Source organism: Scyliorhinus canicula, chromosome 1 (genome assembly GCF_902713615.1).
Source record: "Scyliorhinus canicula chromosome 1, sScyCan1.1, whole genome shotgun sequence".
Taxonomy (NCBI): Eukaryota; Metazoa; Chordata; class Chondrichthyes; order Carcharhiniformes; family Scyliorhinidae; genus Scyliorhinus; species Scyliorhinus canicula.
Window position 1 is genome coordinate 291602188 of NC_052146.1, and position 25313 is coordinate 291627500.

General features: G+C 45.1%; 1 protein-coding gene across 4 annotated transcripts in view; it reads left to right on the forward strand.

The window, feature by feature from the left end:
- The window catches only part of sdccag8 (SHH signaling and ciliogenesis regulator sdccag8), a 595448-nt gene that overhangs the window by 329241 nt on the left and 240894 nt on the right, over positions 1-25313 (forward strand). For all 4 annotated transcript variants that reach the window (XR_005462774.1, XR_005462773.1, XM_038815187.1 and 1 more), the window contains exon 14: positions 21666-21793. Coding sequence is in view for 2 of the 4 variants with exons in the window: in XM_038815187.1 (XP_038671115.1) it covers positions 21666-21793 (128 nt within the window). In the remaining 2 variants the exon portion in view is untranslated. The remainder of the gene's footprint in view (positions 1-21665; positions 21794-25313) is intronic.

Genomic DNA, 25313 nt, shown 5'->3' on the forward strand with positions numbered 1-25313 from the left:
TCCTAGGGTTTATAAATAGAGGCATAGAATATAAAACCATGAAGTGATGCTACACCTGTACAAATCAGTGGTCAGACCACATTTGGAATATGAACTGTGTTCAGTTCTGGGCACCTTATTTAAGGAAGGATGTTTAAGCCCTGGAGAGAGTAGAGAGGAGATTTACTTGAATTATATCAGGACTGAGGAATTTTAGATACAAGAAAAGGGGCAAAATTCTCCGACCCCCAGCAGGGTCGGAGAATCGCCTGGGGCCGCCGAAAATCCCGCTCCCGCCGTGGCAGAGATTCTCCGCCATCCGGGAAGTGGCGGTGGCGGGAATCTCGCCACTCCGATCGGAGAGGCCCCTGCGGTGATTCTCCGGCCCGGATGGGCCGAAGTCCCGCCGCTGGGAGGCCTCTCCCGCCGCCGAGGTTTGAACCACCTCTGGAACGGCGGGATCAGCGGCGCGAGCGGGCCCCCGGGGTCCTGGAGGGGGGGCGGGGGGCGATCGAACCCCGGGGGGTGCCCCCACGGTTGCCTGGCGCGCGATCGGGGCCCCCCGCTCAGACTCCGGGCCAGTGCCCTGGGTGCACTATTTCTCCTCCGCGGAAGCGGAAGAGAACCCCACATCGAGCATGCGCCGGCAGTGACGTCAGTGGCCAGCTGCCGCTGACGTCACTGCCGGCGCATGCGCCGACCGGCGAAAGCCTTTCGGCCAGCCCCGCTGCCGGGGGCGCCGGTTTTTTGCGCCAGTCTTCTGGTGCCAACCGCTCCGGCGCGGGGCTGGCCCCCAAAGGTGGGGAGAATTCCCCACCTTTGGGGAGGCCCGACCCCTGAGTGGTTGGCGCCACTCCCCTACGCCGGGACCCTCCGTCACGCCGGGTAGGGGAGAATCCCGCCCATGATATGAGAAATTGGGCTTGTTCTCCTTGGTACAGAGAAGGTTAAGAGGCGACCTTATTGAGGTGTTCAAAATTCTGAACAATTTTGACAGGGTAAAGAAGGATATTCTGTTTCCACTCGTTGGTGTGTCAGTGATGAGGGGGTCACAATTTCAAGATGGTCAGCAAGGGAGCTCGGACTGAGATGAGGAGAAAAGTCTTTACTCAGAGAGTTGTTGGGGTTTGGAATGCACTGCCTGGGAGAGGTGGAGGTGGATTCCAAAAGAAAACTGGATATATATTTGAAAGTGTCTCGCGATTGAGCCATTGGCCATCACATTAAGGAGTTCGGGGGCATGGAAAGGAATAGTGCGGGGGGTGGGGATAGAGCATAGGGTGTCCTTATATGCCGATGACTTGCTGTTATACTTGTCGGAACCAAGTGTGTCGATAGGTGGAATATTGGAGCTGCGTCGAGTGTTTGGGTCTTTCTCGGGGTATAAGCTGAATCTAGACAAGAGTGAGTATTTTGTGGTGTCTCGGCTGGGGGTGGGGGGGGGGGGGGGGTGCTGCCATTCCGTAGGGCAGGAACTCACTTTAGGTACCTGGGGGTGCAGGTTGCCTGGGAGTGGAGTACAACATTTCTAGTTTGGTGCGACGAATGAAAGCTGATCTGGCAAGGTGGGATGGTCTCCCTCTGTCACTGGCGGGTTGGGTACAGGCGGTTAAAATGAACGTGTTGCCACGATTTCGGTTTATTTTTCAATGCCTGCTGATTTTCCTGCCAAAGGCTTTTTTCAGAGAAATTGAGGGAAGGATTACGTCGTTCATATGGGGAGGGAAGGTGGCCAGAGTTAGAAAGCTACTACAAAGGGGAAGGCAGGCAGGGGGTTTGGGTCTTCCGAACCTGATGTATTACTACTGGGCGACGAATGTGAAGAAGGTGCAGAGCTGGGTAAGAGGGGTTAATTCCCAGTGGGTAAGAATGGAAGAGAGTTTGTGCAGGGGGTCGGGATTGAAAGTACTAGCAACAGCGCCGCTCCCGATAGCCCCGGGAAGTACTGAGGGAGTCCGGTAATAATAGCTTCATTGAGAATTTGATCATAGAATTATCATAGAATTTACAGTGCAGAAGGAGGCCATTTGGCCCATCGAGTCTGCACCGGCTCCTGGAAAGAGCACCCTACCCAAGGTTAACACCTCCACCCTATCCCCATAACCCAGTAACCCCACCCAACACTAGGGGCAATTTTGGACACTAAGGGCAATTTATCATGTCCAATCCACCTAACTTGCACATCTTTGGACTGTGGGAGGAAACCGGAGCACCCGGAGGAAACCCACGAAAACACGAGGAGGATGTGCAGACTCCGCACAGACAGGAATCGAACCTGGGACCCTGGAGCTGTGAAGCGAATGTGCTATCCACAATGCTACCGTGCTGCCTTTGGAGGCAGTTTCACCAACACTTCGGGTTGGGGCAGGGTCAAGGGAAATGCCGATTCAGGGGAACCACAGATTTGAGCCAGGGAGGTGGGATGGAAATTTTCGGAAACGGGAGGAGAAGGGGATTAAGACACTGAAAGATTTGTTTCTTAGGGGTCATTTGCAGGATTGAAGGAGCTGGAAGCGAAGTATGGGCTGGGGCAGGGGGAAATGTTTAGATACATGCAGGTTCGAGATTTTGCCAGAAAGGAGATACAGAACATACGTGAGGGGCCGGCCTCCACATTGCTGGAGGAAGTGCTGACGACAGGGGGACTGTCAGCAGTCTATGGAGCTATTTTGGAGGAGGAGAAGGCACCACTGGAAGGGATCAAAGCAAAGTGGGAGGAAGAGTTGGGAGAGGATATGGACGGGGGGTTCTGGTGTGAGGTGCTCCGGAGAGTGAATGCCTCCACTTTGTGCACAAGGTTGGGGCTGATACAGCTCAAGGTGGTATACAGAGCACACCTCACGAGAGCAAGGCTGAGCCGATTCTTTGAAGGAGTGGAAGATGTGTGTGAACGTTGCGGGGGGTGGGTTTGGCGCTAATCACGTTCATATGTTTTGGTCCTGTCCAAAGGTGGAGGATTACTGGAAGGAGGTGTTTAGGGTAATCTCTAAAGTGGTGCACGTGAAACTATACCCGGGCACCCGAGAGGCCATATTCGGGGTGTCGGACCAGCCAGGGTTGGAAACGGATGCGGAGGCAGATGTTGTAGCCTTCACCTCATTGATCGCCCAAAGGCAGATCCTGGTGGGTTGGAGAGCAGCCTCTCCACCCTGTGCCCTGGCGTGGCAGGGGGACCTGTTGGAATTCTTGACTCTTGAGAAGGTTAAGTTTGAATTGAGGGGAAGGATAGAGGGGTTCTACAATTCATGGGCATTATTCATTGTGCACTTTCAAGAACTGGATAACATCAAACATTAGTTGGGGGGGGTGGGTGGGAGGATTGGGTGGAGGGGGGCAATGGGTGTTAATGGTGACTATGGGTAATTCCTGATTCCTTTTTATCAGTTGTTTATGTGAACATGTAGCGAATGTTTTGCGTTTGGTGGGAGGATGGGATCGTTATTGATATGGGGATTGACATATTTGTTACTGATTATTGCTTATTATTGATTGTTGTTTATTGTTGGTGGGTGTCGATTTGGGAGAAATTGCGAAAAAGGAGAATAAAGAAATATTTTGAAAAAAAAAATTTTAAAGTGTTAAATTTAGAGGATAGGATAGGACTGAGGAATGGGACTAGATAGATTGCTCTTTTGGGAATCGGTGCAGATACGATGGGCCGAATGGCGTCCTGTGCTGTAAAGACAAACTAACTGTGGTGGAACAGAATGCTAATTGGAGGGATTCAAACATGGAATTCCCATAAATTGGGATGGATTTGTGATGTGACAACACTTTCAGAGACTTTGGAGACAACATAGAACATACAGTGCAGAAGGAAGCCATTCGGCTCATCGAGTCTGCACCGACCCACTTCAGTTCTCACTTTCACCCTATCCCCGTAACCCATAACCCCCCAAACCTTTTGGACACTAAGGGCAATTTAGCATGGCCAGTCCACCTAACCTGTACATCTTTGGTCTGTGGGAGGAAACCGGAGCACCCGGAGGAAACTCATGCAGACATGGGCAGAACATGCAGAGTCCACATAGACAGTGACCAGCGGGGAATCGAAACTGGGACCCTGGCACTGTGAAACCACAGTGTTAGTCACTTGTGCTACCATGCTGCCCTCACTTGTGCTACTGTGCTGCCCAAAGGAAAAGGTTGGGGATGGGAAGGTAGTTTTCAAGATCAGTGGCTTCCAGGCTTAATTTTTTGAGGAGAGGGATGATGCAGATTCAAAGGAGAGATAGATGACACCAAAAGAGAGAGAACCATTAACATCAGCTAACATGGTGACCAGGAAGGAAAGTTGGGTGTTTAACAGTTGACTAGGATCAGAAGGGGAAGCCATTTAACCCTTCAAACTGCTTCCACCATTCAATGAGATCATGGCTGATCTGTAATCTGTGGCCTAACAGCATAAATCTGCCTTTTTTCCATTTCTATGAATACCTTTGGTTAACAACATTGGTGAGGGTTTATGCAAAAGACGTAGAAAAGATCTTGGGCGAGATTCTCCCATCAGGAGGCTAAGTCCCTATTCTCCCACCCCAGGGGGGCTAGGAGCGGCACCGCGTCATTTACGCGCGCCGGGCCTTGGCACCGCGTAAATGATGTTACTGCGCATGCGCAGTTGCCGTCCTCCCCGTGGGCGCCCTGCAAGAAATGTTGGATTGATCTTGCGGGGCGGCGGGGTAAAGGAAGTCCTCCTTCGGAGAGGCCGGCCCGCCGATCAGTGGGCACCGATCGCGGGCCAGACCCCTTTTGAGCCCCCCCTGGTGCTGGATTACCCTCCCCCCTTCCCCCCCCACAGGCCGCCTCCCAGCGTTCCCGTGCTGTTCCCGCCGGCAGCGACCAGGTGTGGACTGCGCCAGCGCGAACCTGTCGTGTTGGGCAGGCCGCTCGGCCCATCCGGGCCGGAGAATCGCCGCTCGCCCGTTACAAACGGCGAGCGCCGATTCTCCGAGCAGCCAGCCGTAAATCTCGCCGCGCCGGTTTGGGGGGGGGGAGAATCATGTGCGAGTGCCGGGGCCACGTGGCGGGACTTGCCCGTCGCCCCAGCGATTCTCCCACCCGGTGTGTGGGGGGAGAATTCCGCCCCTTGTGTAAAGGACATGGATTATGAGGAAAGCTTGAATATTTCGGTCTAAGCTGGATAAGGTATGAAATTTGAGACCAGAATATTACTTCAAACGGAGCAAAGGCAATAGGATATAAGTTTTTACTGCTGAAAGATAAAGTTAAAGAGATCTTATTTTTTTAATTAAAGGAGACAAAAGCTGGTGTAATATAGGCAAGTAAGTTAGTAGTGTAAAAAATTATAGTTCCTGGGTGGGTTGACTGAGTGGAAACATTCGAAGGATGAGTATGATTTGTTTGAAGGCCTGTATGATGATCGATTTCTCTGTTTTTCTATTTTTTTCTGAATGTTTTTATTAGGGTTTTTCTTTTTATACAAAACAAAGATGAAGTGAACATACATAGAAACTATATACATCAGTTACAATTCACATTTTGTACAGTGCCCAGCTTTAGACCAGAAGACCAGAAGACACGGGTAGAAGACAAAAGCCGTGGGGCAGCACGGTAGCGCAAGTGGATAGCACTGTGGCTTCACAGCGCCAGGGTCCCAGGTTTGATTTCCCGCTGGGTCACTGTCTGTGCGGAGTTTGCACGTTCTCCCCGTGTCTGTGTGGCTTTCCTCCGGGTGCTCCAGTTCCCTCCCATAGTCCAAAGACATGCAGGTTAGGTGGATTAGCCATGCTAAATTGCCCGTAGTGTCCAGAAAGGTTGGGATGGGTTATTGGGTTGCGGGGATGGGGTGGAAGTGAGGGCTTAATGTGGGTCGGTGCAGACTCGATGGACCGAATGGCCTCCTTCTGCACTGTATGTTCTAAGTAAACTATGTAAACATAGGAGCAGAATTAGGCCACTCAGCCCATCGAGTCTGCTCCGCCATTCAATCATGGCTGATATTTTTCTAATCCCCGTTCCCCTATCTTCTCCCCATAACCCCTAATCTTCTTTGACTTGGTCTCCGAACCCCAACTCCTCCAATTTCTAAAGTCCACCTCCCCTTCTTGGTATCTGGTATGTCTTCTTTGTTCTTGGTTCATCAAACCTGAATCTATTGGGGTAGCGTAGTGCTACATATGTTGCCTTGTGTTAAATTATTCTTATTCGGGTTTTCATGTTCATAAGTGTTTTTGGTCCGGAGGGGGTGGATAGTGTGCCTTTTTCAGCAGTCGCCGATACAGGTCCCAGCAGGTAATAGCGATTGTTTCGGCGCCTGAGGTATGTCGTTGTTTCCATGCGTAGGATGTTTTTAATTTGCATGTATCTTGACTCGTTTTCCCCGTTCCATTGGAACTTCTCTGACAGTTCCTCTAGTGTTATCAGTCTGTTGTTTGTGTAGACGTCGCTGACTCTCAGTGCCCCCCCCACTCGCCCTATCTCCACTTTTTGAAGGTGGATTCCATTTTGGTTGGTGTGACCCTGTGGTTCTTGCAGATGGGAGCCTTGATGGACATTTTGGTTCGACTGAAATGCTGTCTTGGCTGGTTCCTTGACCCCAGTATAGCTATTCCCACTGGGCTTGTTGAGTGCTTAGTTGGTGGGGATGGGAAAGTGGCCAGGGCCCAGAGGGATGTCCTCGTGCAGGAACTCTCCTCCATTCTTACCCACTCGACTTATCCATCCCTTCACTCTTTCCATTTTTGCTGCCCAGTGATAATATTGCAGGTTTGCTAGGGCCAGGCCCCCATGCTTTTCTCGTTCTTTGCAGGACTTTTGGGGGGATCCTTGGGTTCTTCCACCTCCAGACACACACAAATGGCTCACTCGGCTAAATCGCTGGCTTTTAAAGCAGACCAAGGCAGGCCAGCAGCACGGTTCGATTCCTGTACCAGCCTCCCCGGACAGGCGCCAGAATGTGGCGACTAGGGGCTTTTCACAGTAACTTCATTGAAGCCTACTCGTGACAATAAGCGATTTTCATTTAGGGGCTGGTTTAGCTCACTGAGCTAAATCGCTGGCTTTTAAAGCAGACCAAGCAGGCCAGCAGCACGGTTCGATTCCCGTATCAGCCTCCCCGGACAGGTGCCGGAATGTGGCGACTAGGGGCTTTTCACAGTAACTTCATTGAAGCCTACTCGTGACAATAAGCGATTTTCATTTCATTTCATTTTCAAATGCCATGATCATTTTTTCCACTGAGTTGAAAAAAGTCTTGGGGATATAGATTGGTTTGGATCTGAATAGGAAGAGGAACTTGGGCAGTACCTTCATCTTGATCATCTGTACCCTCCCCACCAGGGAGAGTGGGAGTATGTCCCACCACTGCAGGTCCATTTTAACTTCCTCCACGAGACTGGGCAGGTACCACTTGTGGATCCGTGTCTAGTCGTGGGCGATTTGGATCCCCAGGTAGCGTATTTTGTTTAGGGCCTGTTTAAATGGCAGTCCCTCCAGCTCTGCCGCTCTCCCTTGCAGGTGAACCGGGAATATTTCACTTTTTCTCAGGTTTCGTTTGTAGCCTGAGAAGGCTCCAAACTCTTTCAAGAGCCCATGACTCCTTCCATGCTGCTTTGTGGGTCCGCAACGTGGAGGAGCAGGTGATCTGCATAGAGCGAGACTCTGTGCTCTCTGTCTCCTCTCCAGATCCCTTTCCAATTCTTTGCCACTCTGTGCACGGTCGCTACTGGCTCGATCACCAGGGCAAACAGCAGGGGGGACAGCGGGCATCCCTGCCATGTGCCTCTGTGCAGCTGGAAGTAGAGCTGGTGGTGTTAGCCCACACTCTCGTCATGGGAGCGATGTCCAGGAGTTTCACCCAAGTGGTGAACCCTGTTCCAAGCCCAAACCGCTCCATTACCTCTATGAGGTATTTCCATTCGATTCTGTCAAAGGCCTTTTCTGTCCAGGACCTTTGGTGGTCTCTCCCTGGATGGGGTCGTTATCGCATTCAGCAGGTGCCTAATGTTCGACGTTAGCTGTCTACCCTTAAAAAAGCCTGTCTGGTCCTCTGCCACCACCTCTGGCATGCAGTTCTCCAGTCGCCTGGCTAGGATTTTGGCCAGTATTTTCACAACTACATTGAGCAGCAAAATGGTTCGGTAGGACCTGCATTCTGTTGGGTCTTTGTCCTTTTTGGGTATCAGCGAGATTGAGGCTTGTGCTGGTGGAGGCGGCAGGGTGCCCCTTGCCAGCCATTCCATGAACGTCTGTCGCAGATGCGGGGCCAGTGCTATCGCAGATTGTTTGTAGAGGTCCGCCTGGATTTCCATCAGGTCCCAGTGCCTTCCCCGCCTGCATGGAGTTGATGCTCTCCATGACTTCCCCAATTTCTCATGGTGCTTCGAGCCCCCATTTCTTATCCTCCCCCACAACTGGCATGTCCATTCCATCGAGGAACTGCTTCATCCCGAAGTCCCCTTCAAGGGGCTCAGAGATGTACAACCCCCAGTAGAAGGCCTCGAATACGTCGTAGACCCTTTACGGCTCCGCTTCTTGTTTGCCCCTCCTGGGGTCGGTTACGTGTCTACTCATCGCCCGCTATATGATTTCCCCTCCTGCTATTCTCCTCACCCTCTTCTGTGCTCCGCTGCCATCATTCCTTCATTCCTACGTTTTGGCTCCCATATTCAGAGCGAGGCAGTGCAGTCCCGCACAAAGTGTCTCAGGTTAATTCAGTTCCTTCGGGTGATCTTTTTATTGATGTCTTTGCTGCTGTTTTCCCAGCCCGTTTTTCTGGACAAATTTGTCCGTGTCCGCAGGGGGTTATAAAGAAATACTCCCTGCCCTGGAATGTGATCCAGAGTTTGGCCGGGTACAACATCCCAAACTTCACTTTTCTCTTGTACAGAGTTGCTGTTGAACTCCGTACGCCTCTTGACCAGGTTTGCCCCAATGTTCTGACATATTCTGATCTGGTCCCAGTTGCAGGCCCTTGTTTGTCTGGCCCAGAGCAAGATTCTTTTCTGGTCCTGGTACAGGTGCATTTTGGTGATTATGACCCTCAGCTGCTCTCTGGCCTTGGGTTTCGGCTGGAGCAGCCAGTGGGCTCTACTGGCAGGTTGGGGAAGCTGTCCCTTCCCACCAGGTTTCACAACATCTGGGCCACATAGCCGCGGGGTCCCTGCCTTCAATTCCTTCCGGCAGGCCCGCTATCCTTAAGGTCTGGCACTGTGACTGGTTTTCTTAGTCCCCTATTTTTCCTTTTAAGTTTCCCTGTGTCACCACCAACCTCGCTGTTTATGTCTCTAGGGTGGCGATTCGGTTGCTCTGATCTGTTGAGGCTTTTCTAGTTTATTGATGATTCTCCCCTGGGCTTCCAGTTACCTCTCTGTCTGTCCAGGGCCTCCACGGTCGCCACCTTGACCGCATCTTAGTTCCCTGGAGAGAAAATTCCTCCATCCACCTTCGGTGAGAGGGAGCCTAGTGTGCGATTTGCCGGTCCCTCTCATTCTAGTGTGACCAGCGCTTTGTCACCTTGAGTGCCTGCCATCTCAACCGCTAGTTTCTCCTGATCTCTGCTGGTTTTTGTTTCCATATTGCCTCTAGAGCTACTGTTGTTCAACATCTTCTCTTTTGCTGTTGTTAGATAGGGTGAGGGGATACATTTTTTCCCTGTTTTAGCAGGCTATTTTGAGTAAAAGTATCTAATTTCTGGTGTTTAGGACAAGAGCCATCTGACATGCGACTGCTCAGCACGTCACCGGAAGTCACCTCTGTTTATATTGTATTATATTTTTGTGAAGGTGCACTGATAGAAACCTACTTTATTATAGGTAATAAAGGTTTAAGGGAAAAAATTATTTAGTGACATTATAGTGACATAAAAAGCCATGACAGCAGAAAACGCTGAGAGCGTGGGAAAAGATCTGATAAGGGAGTCAGTATTCAAACTGACTAAAGTACTTGCAACCCCAATATCTCAGCCTTTTCTTCTAAGGTTCTTTTGTCAGTAGCGGAAGTTTTGCGAGCCGATTCAGCTTGAGATGAGGCAAAGTTGATGTCTTACCTCAGTTGATTTTCAGAGCGAAGTCTTCTGATCGTCCAGTCTGCGAATCTGTCGTCTGGCCACTTAGCCTATGAATCGACACCTCAAACCCGGCACGGTTCCCGGTCTTCGGTCTGTTGTTTTCTGAGGCCCTCTCCGGCATGGTCTGCCTTCGGGCTGCTCCATTTTTCCTCCGTTTGTCCGACTTCGTCAATTCTCCCCTCTACCGTTTGCCGACTGTGCCAATTGATGGACCTGTACTTTGTTAATATATTTATGTTTCGCCGCACCATATACCAATCTTCCAGAACTCGAGACTGAGCTTCTTGGGTGAACATAAGAACATAAGAACATAAGAACTAGGAGCAGGAGTAGGCCATCTGGCCCCTCGAGCCTGCTCCGCCATTCAATTAGATCATGGCTGATCTTTTGTGGACTCAGCTCCACTTTCCGGCCCGAACACCATAACCCTTAATCCCTTTATTCTTCAAAAAACTATCTATCTTTACCTTAAAAACATGTAATGAAGGAGCCTCAACTGCTTCACTGGGCAAGGAATTCCATAGATTCACAACCCTTTGGGTGAAGAAGTTCCTCCTAAACTCAGTCCTAAATCTACTTCCCCTTATTTTGAGGCTATGTCCCCTAGGGGAGAAGTCAAGCATATATTTATTTATGTCAGTTTCAAAGTCTATTAATCAAGTCAAATTTTATACGAATACAGAGGGCGAAATTCTCCGACCCCCAGCAGGGTCGGAGAATCGCCTGGGTCCGCCTAAAATCCCGCCCCCGCCGTGGCAGAGATTCTCCGCCACCCGGGAAGTGGCAGCGGCAGGAATCTCGCCACTCCGATCGGGGAGGCCCCTGCGGTGATTCTCCGGCCCGGATGGGCCGAAGTCCCGCCGCTGGGAGGCCTCTACCGCCGCCGAGGTTTAAACCACCTCTGGAACGGCGGGATCAGCGGCGCGAGCAGGCCCCCGGGGTCCTGGCGGCGGGGGGGGGGAGGCGGGGGGCAATCGAACCCCGGGGGGTGCCCCCACGGTGGCCTGTCCCGCGATCGGGGCCCCCCGCTCAGACTCCGGGCCAGTGCCCTGGCGGCACTCTTTCTCCTTCCGCGTCCGCCATTGCGGAAGCGGAAGAGAACCCCACATCGCGCATGCGCCGACCGGCGAAAGCCTTTCGGCCAACCCGCTGCCGGGGGTGCCGGTTTTTTGCGCCAGTCTTCTAGTGCTAACCGCTCCGGCGCGGGGCTGGCGCGACCCCTGAGTGGTTGGCGCTACTCCCCTATGCCGGCACCCTCCGTCACGCCGGGTAGGGGAGAATGCCGCCCAGAATCTAAAAAGTTGTTTGTCCAAAGTAAATACAGATAGTTAAGTTGAATTCAAGACACAATTCAGTTTGGGGTAATTTCTTCAGATCAAAATGCACAATACAAAAATGAAACAAAAGGAAATAGCTGTTTGCAAAGCAAATTAGGACTAGGTTTCAACGGTTAGGTTAAAGATGAATTCAGAGAGAGAGAGAGAGAGATGAGAGCTTAAAGATGATTTTGGAGAGAGCAAAAAAGGTTCTCTCTCGGTCTCATAAGGAAATCATAATCTTTTTTAGGCTCTGTCCCCTTTCTGACTGTGATTGGGTTAAAATTATTATTATTCATCTAATCGACCAAAATGTCTCTCTATCAAGTTTTAAGAGATAATATGGCATGGGAAAACTTCTCAATTTTTCTGTAATATGGTGTGATCGGACCACCTGTTTCCCACCATATTCTCCAGAACTGGGGGCGCGATTCTCCACTCCTTACGCCGGGTGGGAGAATCTCGGGAGGGCCGGGTGACTAACGACACGCCCCCCCCGGCGCGCCCCGCGATTCTCCCACCCCCCGCTCGGAAGAATCGCGGCTCGCCGTTTTTGACGGCGACCGGCGATTCTCCGACCCGGATGGGCCGAGCGGCCTGCCGTTCGCGACCGGTTCACGACGGCGGCAACCACACCTGGTCGCTGCCGTCGTGAACATGGCGCCAAAAGCTGGTTTGAAGCTTGTGGGGGGCGGAGAGGGGAGTGAGCACCACGGCCGTGCTCGGGAGGGGACTGGCCCGCGATCGGTGCCCACCGATTGTCGGGCCGGCGTCTCAAAGGGACACACTCTTTTCCCTCCACCGCCCCGCAAGATCAAGCCACCACGTCTTGCGGGGCAGCGGAGGGGAAGACGGCAACCGTGCATGCGCGGGTTTGAGCCGTCAGCCATCGTGACGTCGGCCACGCATGCATGGGTTGGAGCCGGCCAACCTGCGCATGCGCGGCTGACGTCACTTAGGCGCGCCGGCCGTGTCATTCTCGGTGCGCCGCCTTGAGGCAAGCATCAAGGCCCGGCGGCCGAGTGTTACGGAGGGCCGCTCCTAGCCCCCCGGTTGGGGGTGAATAAGGTGAGAGGAGCGGCCTCCGAGGCCGTCGTGAAACTCGGCCGAGTTCACGACGGCCTTCCGATTTTTTGCGGGAGCGGAGAATTCCGCCCAGGGTGTTTGCCCAGTAATTATAACAATGGGTCTATTCTGTAACGTGGATAGTCAGTTTGAATACTGACTCCCTTATCAGATCTTTTCCCATGCTCTCAGCATTTTCTGCTGTCATGGCTTTTAAATAGTATAATGTCACTAAATCATTTCTTCCCTTAAACCTTTATTACCTATAATAAAGTAGGTTTCTATCATACACAATCTCCTCTTTTGCATATGATTTATTTTTGTTAACGTAAGCAAATGATTTGAACCATAGGAATTATTTCCAGCAATATTTTCTCTTTGCCATCCTGCTATTTTTGACAGTTTACATATCCCTGTTATTTTCATTTTTACTTTCTCTATCCTTGCTGACATTTTCCTTTCTTAATAAGTTACTAACTAAACTTGCTTTTAAATTGTGCTTCAGCTGCCACCTCACACACCACAAAGAGAGCAAAGTAGTGGGATTCGTTTTGAGCATCCCAGATAAGATGGGACAAATGGTTTCCTCTTGTGCTACATTGTTCAGCCAGATTGAGATATGAACGTAAATTTACTTTTTCCTTTAAGATCAACAGCCTGGAAAACCAGGTATTTACAATATCTATAACACTTCATGGAGTCAGTAAATGTGTTATTGATACAAATTCATGCCATCAGTGTACGCACTTGCGTGACTGAACTGTTGTGGTCAGTTTGTGAATGCCCAATGCAATCGGTTGAATTATCTATTGTCTAATTTGGGTGAGTGACCCAGGTAAGTCATTCAAAACCCAACTTCAATATGAAATAAACTAGAATATCTCTAATTTTCATATCTGTCCTGTTTTCTAAGTATTGCACCTTTTTCCACATCTGATCGGGCCTCTGACGAGCAGATACTGCGTTCACGTCCTCTCTGACATAATTTTACAAATTTCAGCTCCATAACATGCTTCGAGTCTTCCTCCACACCAAAAGATGTACTCTTTTGCAATTTAGGGCTGTATTGGACAAAAGCAATTTTTGCAAAATTGCAATTCAGCTACATACAAACGCTGCACTCTACAGATGGATTATTTAATCTTGCATCATTTTTTTGATTAAGTTGCTCATTAAGCATTGAAGCACATTATGTGATTGTTATTACTAATGCTTTGTGATAAGATTTTTCTTTTCCCTTTCCTAAAATGCAATTAAATTTCAAATGTAAAATGGAGTACTCCTGCCATTTTGTTAGCAGATTGTAAGTTGCTGACAAAAAAAATGGAAAATAGTTACAAAGTTCCCTGATATGACTGAGAATGTCTGTAAAGTTAACAAAGTAAAATATTATTTTTTTAAAAATAGTTGACACATCTGTGTAATGAAACTCACTATCTGAGCTGAATAAGATGGCAACTATAATTTTGTTTACAATAGTAAAATTAGAAAATTGTGCAACTCAAATACCCAATATAAAAATACAAAGATTGCCCAATTAAATGTGCTGATTTTTATTACTGGATAATATTTTTCAATTTCAGATGGTATTTTTAAAAAAGTATTAGGGTTTAGAGTTTTGGTGTGAAATATCAAACAAAATGTTTTCACATTTCAGTTTTGTAATCAATATTTTATTTAAATGTACACTTAAAGGGCATGGAAATATTGTGTGGGCCTAGGCTGAAACAAAGTTATTGGCATGCTTTTTTTTTAACTGAACAAATCGAATATTTCTTTGATCGCAGTACACAGCAGAGCGATACATAAGTTTGTCTATGATGTGTTCAAATTTAGTAAACTTTTATTAAAAAAACAAGTTATTTCATTCGGTAAATTGACAACTTTTTAATTTAAAACTGTGGAACAGATAGTTATTTCTGAATTGTAATCTGCTGAATAAAGAAGCAGAATGAAGTGTATCTCCTTTGGTGAAAAAGGGTGGGAATTTGAAAATTAATAAAAAAGTGAACAGATGCAGTAATATGCCAGAGGGAGATTAATGTGGAGAGTAAAATCTGTGTGCAACAAAACTGCAGCAAACATAGTCAGTGGGAGGTGGTTGTACAATCAGAACAGGGATAAAAGAGAAATTACAAACAACCCTGCACTTGTCAAAGTAGTAGTAATGAAATCCTGATTGTGCCAGCAGCAAGAACCTGTGTTAGCTCTTTGGGGTAAGGCAAGTAGCTGGATGCCAGGTAGGAGGGCAGCATGCATTGCTGGGCAATAGCCATGTTGTTTATAACAGATGGCAGGCAAAGATGGCAGGGGAGGGGCTGCTTAGCAGAACTAATCAGACAGTAACAGATAGGGCAGCTGGGAGGACTGACCACAGAGATGGGATCTGCTGGGCAACTGCAGAGTGCTGCGATGTTTACAGTGGTGCTCCTAGTGGCCTTGGGTGAGACCTTGCATTGTCTTTACTGATCTTTACTTTCACTCCAAGCTCCACACAGAAAATGCCTCAGCATCAATGACCCACTGTTCAGTTACTCCCACATGAAACTTAAAATCACCAGTAACTGTTAATTACAGAGCTAACCCTTTGAGTATTCACACATTTGTAGCAACATGTTTCTGTGGCAAAATCTTTCATTATTTTTAATTAATTTTCCAAAGATGTGATGAGTCAGGATGAAAAATATTGTTTTCTAAGTATTTAAAAATATATTATTATAGAGGTACGAAGGAAACAAAATGTGCTCATTTTGACCTATTTATGCTGTAAATAAGCTAGGAAAGATACAGTTAAGTGTGTATGTGTGGGGGGGGGGGGGGGGGGGGGGGGGGGGGGGGGTTGCGCACGGGAAGGGTGTGGGAAGATTGTCTATTGCTGTGTCAGTTAATAAAGAATCTGACTCTTTCCCTGAAGGCAAAATTAATTTTGTATATATTGAACAGGCATTAACCAAGTCTCATTAATTAAAAAGAACGAAGAATACAAAGAAATATCTGAAACATTTTAAAATCGTTCTCCGATGTAAAATGTCTTGTGTTACCATTTTACAGAATATTCTTCTTAATAGTGAAATAGAAACAAAATGCTATATGCTGCTAAATATTTTTATCCATCAAATGGTGAGTGAAAATTGCTCTTGCTTTGGTTAAAATGAAATGCTGAGCTTGATGCAGTTTTTACTGGAACAAGATAGATCAATGTATTCTTTCTGCATTTATACTCACTGGATCACAGACACTGGTCACAGAGTCGCTTTCTAAATTCTCTAGCTAATTGATAAACCATGAAATTTCAATGTAGGGTCTGTCAGATCATTCTAGATGAGACAGCAAGCCAACATGTCCCACAACCACTACAAACAATTGTGAACGCTATTTGTAAAATTGTACCAGAATGATGCAGAGGAAAACTGCTTCACTCACAGACAGATCCAGCTCATCAAACTGCAATCCCCCAAAAATGCATCTATGTCCTGTCAAATGCATTTTTTTTCCACAGCAGCAACAGAACAATAGTAATTACTTTGCACTTAAAGAATAATTGAAAACCATTCCACTAGAGGTGTTGCAGTACATTATCACATCATTCTTTCATCTCCAAAGCCTAGGTTTGAATCGAGTCTCAACCACTGAGGTGCTATTCTCCTTTCTCTCGTAATAGTATGTACTCTGTGCAATTAAATTGGGCTGCCTTAACCTTGTTCCCCATGTGTGTCAATCCAGGGCATAAAACAGTCCACAGTTGTGCACAAATCTGAAATGTGACTGAGAGAGGATGGCTGTTCTGAGAAATGGAAAATATCACGCTGGTGTTGCCTGCTGAAATACATGCTTAGGCATATTGGTGGACCAGAATGATGGACTTTTACTTCACATTTTATCGTGCCACAGCTGACATGGAATTGTTCAATGCCGACACATAAAATTACCCAAGAACTGCTTTCCGACAACTCAAATGCTGACCAAAGTGGAACATGTTCCATTGCACCATGCAATGCCATTCCCCCTTGTACCTCACAAATCTTGCCTTTATGAGGACTGCCTACTCCCATAGCAGTTCCAAATAGCAATGTACAATTGTAGGTCCTAGTTCCAGTGCGGACCGACTCATCAGTCTAACTTTCAAAGCATCCATATGCCACCTTTAAAGCATTGAAGCAATGCTTGTGTCCGTGCACTGCCACAGTGTAATCATTTAAACAACTTCTGTATAAACTAACTTTTATTGCAAGCAAATTTTCTTCAGAACTTACAAAGTCCAACTGAACTTGAAATTGTCAATTCTAAAATATTGTTCTGAAAAATGAAACAAAATAAAACATGATTTAAATAGAATGAAATAAATGTGATATACTCATACAGCTGGTAAACCAGATTACTGTAGCGTACTCATAACTACTTCATTCTTGTGCTTGGCAGTCATGATAACTCATATAAATATCAGATCACGCCAAGAGCCATGGGGTACGTTCTGCGCAAATTGCACATCAAGCTTGTACTGCAGATGTTCAACACAGAGCAACCTTTATCCATCTTTACATTTCTAGTCTGTAAAGTCTATATCTGTCAGATGGGTTAATGGTTGCCTAAAGCAGTTCCTTGTAAATTGCAGCTCTGACACAATTAGTCCATGGTAAAGTTAGCATACATTGCTGACATATACCAAGATAAAATTTGTCTCGAATGGTCTACAGTATATTTGAGCATTGAATTACCTTTGTGCCACATAATATTCATCTGTAATTTTATATCTTTCAAATCAATATTGTTCAGCTAGTTTAAAATAAAAAACATATTTGCTTTCCATAATCTTAAGAAATTATCTGCTTCCCATCCAACTGATACATAAGCTTCAAAAGATTAATGTTACTGAGTTAATTTTGCAAATATGTACTACCATAGCACTTGGTTCTGTTTAGCTACCAGTGGGGATGTAGATAGACTAAAGACAGTGCATTTTCCAGTGACCTTGAGGAGCTGTACTACTTCAAGAAACAAGAAGTAGCTTCTGGTAAACAAAGTTCACTTCTGACAGATGGATTGAATGACAAAAAGATTGTGTGTGCCAGAATAGCCCTGGCAGAGGAGGAAATCTTTAGTGGAATCCAACAGGAGAGGAGGTGTGAACAGGTGCGGGACTGCTGACGGAAGGGGAACCAGATGGAGGGAGCCAGAGCCAGTTTAGTTAGAGGAAGGGAAAGAAGGAAAGGCTATGGGATAGATGGCTAAATATATGCACAGAGGAGGGTAAATAACACAATAATCAAGCCACCCGTGGGGGAGGAGGTTTGACTGCTTGGTATAGCAGAAAAATATAGTGCGGGTTTAGGTGATTAATGTTGTTTTGCGCATAAGAAGCAGATGATTAATGTGTTCTGTGCAATGCACAAAATGCAAACAAATTAACAAACCTAAAATTGTTTAAATTAAGTCTTTGAACTATTCAGTGCTGTAGCAAGTTCTGCCTGCTGTCGTTTGGAATTTTGTTCATTAATGCATTGAATAGGATAATGCACTGGATAGGATGTTGTTTTGCATTCTACTTTCAGAGGAGATTTATTTAATACAAGAGAAAAAGTAAGATACATGTCATACTTGATCACTTTCCGTGAAAGATCTGATATATATTTTGTGTGGAGTTTTATATAATCATATGCATTTAAAAATTATTTTTAAAATTAAAACTTTAGTTGACCACAATGTCTATTTTTGCAGAGTGGAGGTTTGGGATGCAGGAGAGGGTATTGATTAGAAATAATCTGAATGTTTAGAATTAGCTGCTGTTGCAGCACATGGTCTACTGTCTTTGGTATTAAAGGAGCTTGTATGGAGGACTCCTCTTGTCCACCTGATGGGAATCAACGGCAAATGTTGACATACTCCCAGTAGCTCCCTGTTCCAAAGTCAGGGCCGGATTTTTGCAGAGTCTGAAAGGCTCAGTGGATGTTTTAAAATTGCAGACAGGACTAGAAGTGCCGAATCAGTTTCTAACGGAGTAAATTTTTGATGACAGGGCATGATTCACATAGGAGGGAAGCCCAAATTTGTCAGGGCCATTTAAACAGACCCCATTTTGGCTTTTGCAAGAGCCTGAACCTGCAGTGTGAGAGTCACAAATTGATGGATTCGACATTGATGCTCTTGAAAGGCAGACATGATCTGTATATCTAACACGATCTGAAGATTTTTAAGTCCTTTGTTCTTTAAATGTTAAGAACGGTAGCACAGTGGTTAGCACTGTTGCTTCACCGCGCCAGGGTCCCAGGTTCAATTCCCACTTGGGTCACTGTCTGTACGGAGCCTGCACATTCTCCCCTTGTCTTCGAGGGTTTCCTCCGGGTGCTCCGGTTTCCTCCCACAAGTCGCTGGACTGTGGCGACTAGGGGATTTTCACAGTAACTTAATTGCAGTGTTGGTGTAAGCCTACTTGTGATGATAAATATTATTATTATTATAAAAGCAGGCTGCAGCTATCACTGAGAATTAAAAAGTGCAATTTTCTGGACTGGTTTGATTGATGAACCACCTGCAGGTTAGAAAAAACAGTAGCATCTGGTTTGCAGTTTCAGTAGTATTCTCTTGTTGACATTTCCCCATGGGCTGTTATTATGTCATAATAAATATTTGGCTGAATTTCAAAAGCTACAGTTTTCTCAGGAGGTGGATCTGAATTAACAGTTTGATTGGCATTTTAAAGAGGTCATTAAAGGATTAGATGTCTTTGATCCGAAGTTTAAATAAAAGTTTGTTTTCATAAGAGATTCACTACTTGAGATTTCAAAACTTTGAACAGATTCTATGATTGGGAGTTTTTTTTCGCTATCAGGTATGTAGGAGTGAGAGCTACATTATATTGTTAGAAGTTTAATTTTTTAATCTCCATGTGAATCCTGAGGCCTGTCCATGGTGGATACTGGGTAAGTAACTATGGAGGTGCCATGGAAGGTATGAGAGACCATGGAGGGTGGGCGGAGGCATGAGTTGGCTTTGAGCGGCATGGGGCTAAGGGGTTAATTGGTAGCCTTGTATCACATTGATTGGAATAGGATTTTATGGGGCCATGGGGTGGGTGGGGAGGGATGATGGGGTCTGAGGGGAGAGTGCTCCTGAAACAATTGAGACAAAGTCTCAGAACTGAATAAGGTTAAATACTGCAGCAATTTTTTTTCAAGAAAAAAATAATGTATGAAAGCAGAAGTACAGAACTAATAAGTCAACAAATAATAAAATCTGACAAAGACCGCAAACTATTTGAGAAGCATAGTACTGTAGTTTGGAAATTTTAGTGAGCGTGTATGTATATAATATTCAAATGTATTCCTGTTGAGCACCTCCTTCAGAATGAGGGACAGTGGAGAATGAGTTCCTCCTCAGAGTATCCTTGTGCACCCATTAGTGATCAGTTTAAGAGTGTCAATTGTTTATCCATGGCTGGAGAATGATGACTCATAAAGATCTAGAAAGGGGCAAAAAAACTAACAATACAAAAGCAAAATTGTCTCTTGACTTACACAGTGTCCTCAAACATGGTGGTCATATTTGGTACACAAGTTTCCCCAGGAGATAATAAGGACTATTTCATTTATTTTAATGATGATGATTGTCAAATAGAGTGGTAGAGTCATAGAGGTTTACAGCATGGAAACAGGCCCTTCGGCTGAACTTGTCCATGCCGCCCAGTTTTTACCAGTTTTTAAGCTAGTCCCAATTTCCCGCATTTGACCCATATCCCTCTATACCCATCTTACCCATATAACTGTCCAATTGCTTTTTTAAAATATATTTTTATTAAGGCATACATAATTTTGACAATTTTCAAGAGGAAAAACAACAAAGTAAATAACGCCCATCCAACCAACAACCAAACCCAGCCAATGTGGCTTACATACACAATTCCTCAACCCCTTTTCCTACTAACCATTTCCCACCTCATCCAACCCCCCTTGCATCCCTCTTTCCTTTTACAACCTTCCCCTCTCTCTGCTGACAGCTTAATTTTCTCCAAAGAAGTTGATAAAGAAGTCTGCCACCTCCGGACGAACCCTAGCATCGGTCCCCTCAGGGCGAACTTGATCTTCTCAAGACTGAGAAACCCGGCCATGTCACTGACCCATACCCCCCCCCCCCCCCCCCCCCCCCCCCCCCGATTTTGGGGGTTCCGAGTCTCTCCACGCCAATAAGACATGTCTCCGGGCTACCAGGGAGGAAAAGGCCAAAATATCAGCCTCTCTCGCCCCCTGGACTCCCGGGTCTTCCAACACCCCAAAAATCACAACCGCTGGACTCAGAACCACCCATACCTTCAATACCTTTCGACATGACATCGGCAAATCCCTGCCAAAATCCCCTAAGCCTCGGACATGCCCAAAACATATGGATATGATTCGCAGGCCCTCCCGCACACCACCCGCACCTGCCCTCTGCCCCTTCAAAGAACCTGCTGTCTAAATGCTTTTCAAAAGACAAAATTGTACCCACCTCTACTACTTCCTCTGGCAGCTCGTTCCAGATGCTCACCATCCTCTGTGTGAAACAAATGCCCCTCTGGACCGTTTTGTATCTCTCCCCTCTTAAACCTATGCCCTCTAGTTACCTTATCTATGCCCCTCATTATTTTATACACCTCTATAAGATCTATATATTGGCCATTATACCAGGCAAAACTCCCTTTCTCTTCTTTGGAATGTTCCATGGGATCTTTCATGTCTACCTTTAGAACAGGCCTTAGTTTAAGGCTTAATCCTAATGAAGGCATCTCTAACTGCAGCACTCCCTGAATACCACACTGAAGTATTAGCCTGTATAATGTGCGCTGGAGTGGATTTGAATCCAGTTTTCTTGACACAGAGGTAGGAATGCTATTACTGAGCCAGGCCTGACACTTAATAATACATTGTTAATTTCTTCTACAAACAACCCTTCGGGCTATGGTTATTGCAGTTGTCCTCAGTTACCAACGCAAGTTGTATTTTAACTGGAACATTTAATAGCTTCTGCATAAAAACATTATCGAATTTTATTAAGTGTCAACCACGGTTCCTAAATTAATCACAAAATTCAAGCATCTAGTGTAAGAACATGCTGTTTTCCCTTTGAAATAAATTAAATTCATAGGATGGTGTTTATAATCACGCAATTGTTTTCACAGATTTAAATGTAGCTAATATTTAAACAGTGATTGCTGGAAAAATACATTATCTTTGCAATCTGAAGGTGTTACTGATTTTAAAAACAGTTTCTTCGCTGCCCTATACTGTTGACCTTGTTGCCTCTTTCAGGATGGAAAAGGACAGTTTACTCCGTAGTCACAGTGATGATGTCAAGGCCCTGGCCTTTCAATCCCAACAACGTGAGCAAGAACTAACAGAAAGGATACAGCAAATGGAGGCCCAGCATGATAAAACTGGTAGGTGGTAGGCATAGATTAGAGCCAGGACACCTCTCTTGCAGGCCAGGCCCACACCTCACTGTGAAATGACATCAGGAACACCTGTAACCTTTGGCTGGCCAAAGGGAGCAGATGCTAACTTCACCGGAGATCCCGAATTACATATCAGTTAGCGTTTAAAAGGGAAATGAAAAGCATTGCCCACTGTCTGTTGATTTCACAGTGCTGCTCTCACATCTGTTGCACCATCTGGATTATGAGTTTATTTACCTGTGTTAAGAAACTTAAAGTAGAGTGTTGCCAGCATAAAGTAGAGAACAAGGGGTTTCTTTTGGCTTGATATTAGGGCACACATGTTACATGAGGAAAATCGCATCAGAAGCTCAGCGGGAAATGCTGCAGGCTTATGCTTAAAACTCTGTTTGCATACCATCTTGCTATTGCCACATAAATTTGGAATAACTATTCTTAACAGGCTGACGACTTGGAATTGATTTCTGAATTGGAATTATTCTTCAGGTTTTTAGTCATTATCCACTATGTCAATTGCACGAAGTGAAATAAATACAAGTTTTAAAAAGATACAGCAACCTGCCAGATTGCATCCCTAAAGCTTTATTCTTCCCATCTCTAAATGTTATTTTAGTCATCATTTGCACATTGCGCATGAAGCTGTTTTCATTATTTCTCTCTGAAGGGTAGCTGTAGTATTGACAAGCTGGTACGCGGAGTGCACATTCAAATTCATCCTTTCAATTTCATAATGCCACGTTATAATTATGCTGAACTACCAGAGGGAAACTTAATAAATGCAGCTTTTTTGTTAATCAAGAAAATACCAGTGTAAATATTTTTTAAATGTACATCATCTTATGGATATGGATGTGGAGAGTAAAAGTGATCAGCACTCAGTTGAGTCAGAGTGCATTCATTTACTGATTTTTTTTTTCAAACAATGATCCCATATGCAGACCTGAAAGATGGTTTATAATCATGCTGGTTTTATTTTTCTTGTACTGATAAGTAATAAATTCTGATTTCGGAGGACATTCAGTGATGTCAAATAAGAAGGCAGAGTTTCATTCCCAATAAAATGCTTGTGTCTGCACCTAAATAAAATTATGAATTTTGTATATTACTGTGATGCCGGTAATAATTAAAATTCCTTATTTTCATAATGGGACTGTGTTACAGAGGTGGGAATTGAGAGGCTTGGGGCTTTTATAAAGGTAAGCGCCTTTAATTGTTGTGATTACGTTTTTATGCATTATATCTGAATGAAATCTAACTTTAACATGTTTTCAGGATCACCCCAATAGCTCAATCATTGAGTGCATAGCTAAGTATGAAAATGTACTGTGCAGAACAGACAATGCCAGATCCAATCTCTATTGCCAGGATATGTGGAGTGGAGGGGTGAGGGAGGGGGGCCTGGTGGTTTTTGGTGTTAAAACAATGGGTCAGCATCTCTTGGCGAGTGAGTAGTTTTTTTAAAAAACGATCAGCTTAGGCTCCCATCCTGATGGTTATACTTTGACTTCCGCTAGAAAGTGTTTGTTGGTGGACATCAGCTGAGCGCAACGTTCTGTTTAACTGTGATGCTAACCACGGGTGGGTAACTTCCAACATTCGATGTTTAGGTTCATTTATTATGATTGGCTATTTGGGTCAGACATTGATGATTGTTCAATGCCAACGCTATCATACATCAAGGCAAGAAACATAAATAAATTATAAAATGATGTGAAATATATTCTGATATCACTGGTGTTCGAGTGGCAGAACTGATAATAAACTCTAGGCATGTATTTATTTTCAGTCATGTAGCTATGACATGTAGCCAGCAAAAATGAATAACAATGGCATTTAATTTGAAAAATATTCAGGGATATGTTCCAAGGCACCAACATCTGAGGGTTTCTCTGTTATTTCCTTGTCAAATGTTGCAGACTGTGCATTATTATAAACCCAGACATCATATAACCGTATTATTACATACAATGCACCATAGTAGCCTCTTGGTCTATAATCTATACAGTGCTTTCTTTGATACCTTTACTGGGCTGTCAATCACAAGGAGTATATATATATTGGCTTTTAGAACCGGTGTGGGAGTAGTCTAGTATTTAGTAGCTTACTGCCAATAACAATGCTAAAGAAGCCACAATGATATCTTCCCAATGAACTCTACATTTTTCATTGAACGCAATTTCACTTCCAATTTCAAATGCCCTTTTATTGACAAAATCAGAAATTATGCTTATCAAATCATAGATGGTAGAAAGTCATTCTGAGGCGTCTCTGTCCTAGCTTTTAATAGCACCCAAATTATTTGCACACCCTGTCAAGAGATGGCCTAGATAGTTGCATTTTGAGGCTAATTATTGAGTTATGTGTCTGGATTTGTAGCTGTTTGTGGAAAGGAATATTTTATCTATTAATTTCTGGGATGTGAGCATACCTGGGAAGGTCAACAATTGATGCCCAACTCTGATTGTCATTGAGAAGGTAGGACTGAGTGCATTCTTAAACCGCTGCATTCCATCTGGTGCTGTTTGTAGGAAGTTCCAGGTTTTTGATCCAGCGACATGAAAGCACAACTATATAATTCCAAGTCAGGGCGGTGCGTGGCTTGGAGGGGAGTTTGCAGGTGGTGCTGTTTCCATGCATCTACCCTTGTTTTTCTCGATGGGAGAGGTTAGATTAGATTTGTTGTAGTAGTTAGAGAAACAATAGAAAATGGCTGACTTTCTTTGTCATATTCGAAGTAAACTAGGTGCAAGCCTTCACTATATATAAATGATTATGGCAATTTATTTGTTGCCACTTAGATCTGCTCAGAAATCAGTTTTTTACATCATTGCAGTTTTGGGGAAGCAAATCGCAGTAAATGTACATTTGTCTTAGATTTGTTAAATGATATTCTGCTGTGCCAATCACGTTCCTAATTGTAGTAGGGATAAACTTATCCTTCCCAATCCCTTTGACCCTCTGCTCTGCTCCATGTTACAATGCATGCAATAAGTGTTTTATCCCTTCACACTATTTCACTGTTGCCAAGGTTACAGAACATTTGAGCAATTCTAGCCTGTATATATGAAAATTCTTTCTTCCACATGATCTTTTATAATGTCATCTCACCATCATTACCATTGCTTCCTGATCATTTGAGAGCGATCTTGTGATTTTAAAAAAGCTTTGACAGTTCCAAATTTGGCAGTTAATTGCAGTACCATTCATAAAGTTAAGAAATGCACTTTGAAAACATTTCTTTATAACATAGAATGCTATTATTTCTCAGAAGCAATTTTGCTGCCATAAGGAGAATTGATAATGTGTAGATTAGTTAAGTGACTAACTGATCCCCATGCCATTGTTCATAGGCAGTGGACACTGTATGACATCCATGACATTAGTGTGACAGGTTAATGGCAGTAAAGGATGTGCATGTAGTAGGATACAAGGACAGGAAAATTCAATTGGCAGGGAGGAGAATATTATACAAGGAGTTAATAATAAATAAGAATTACAGAGCCCT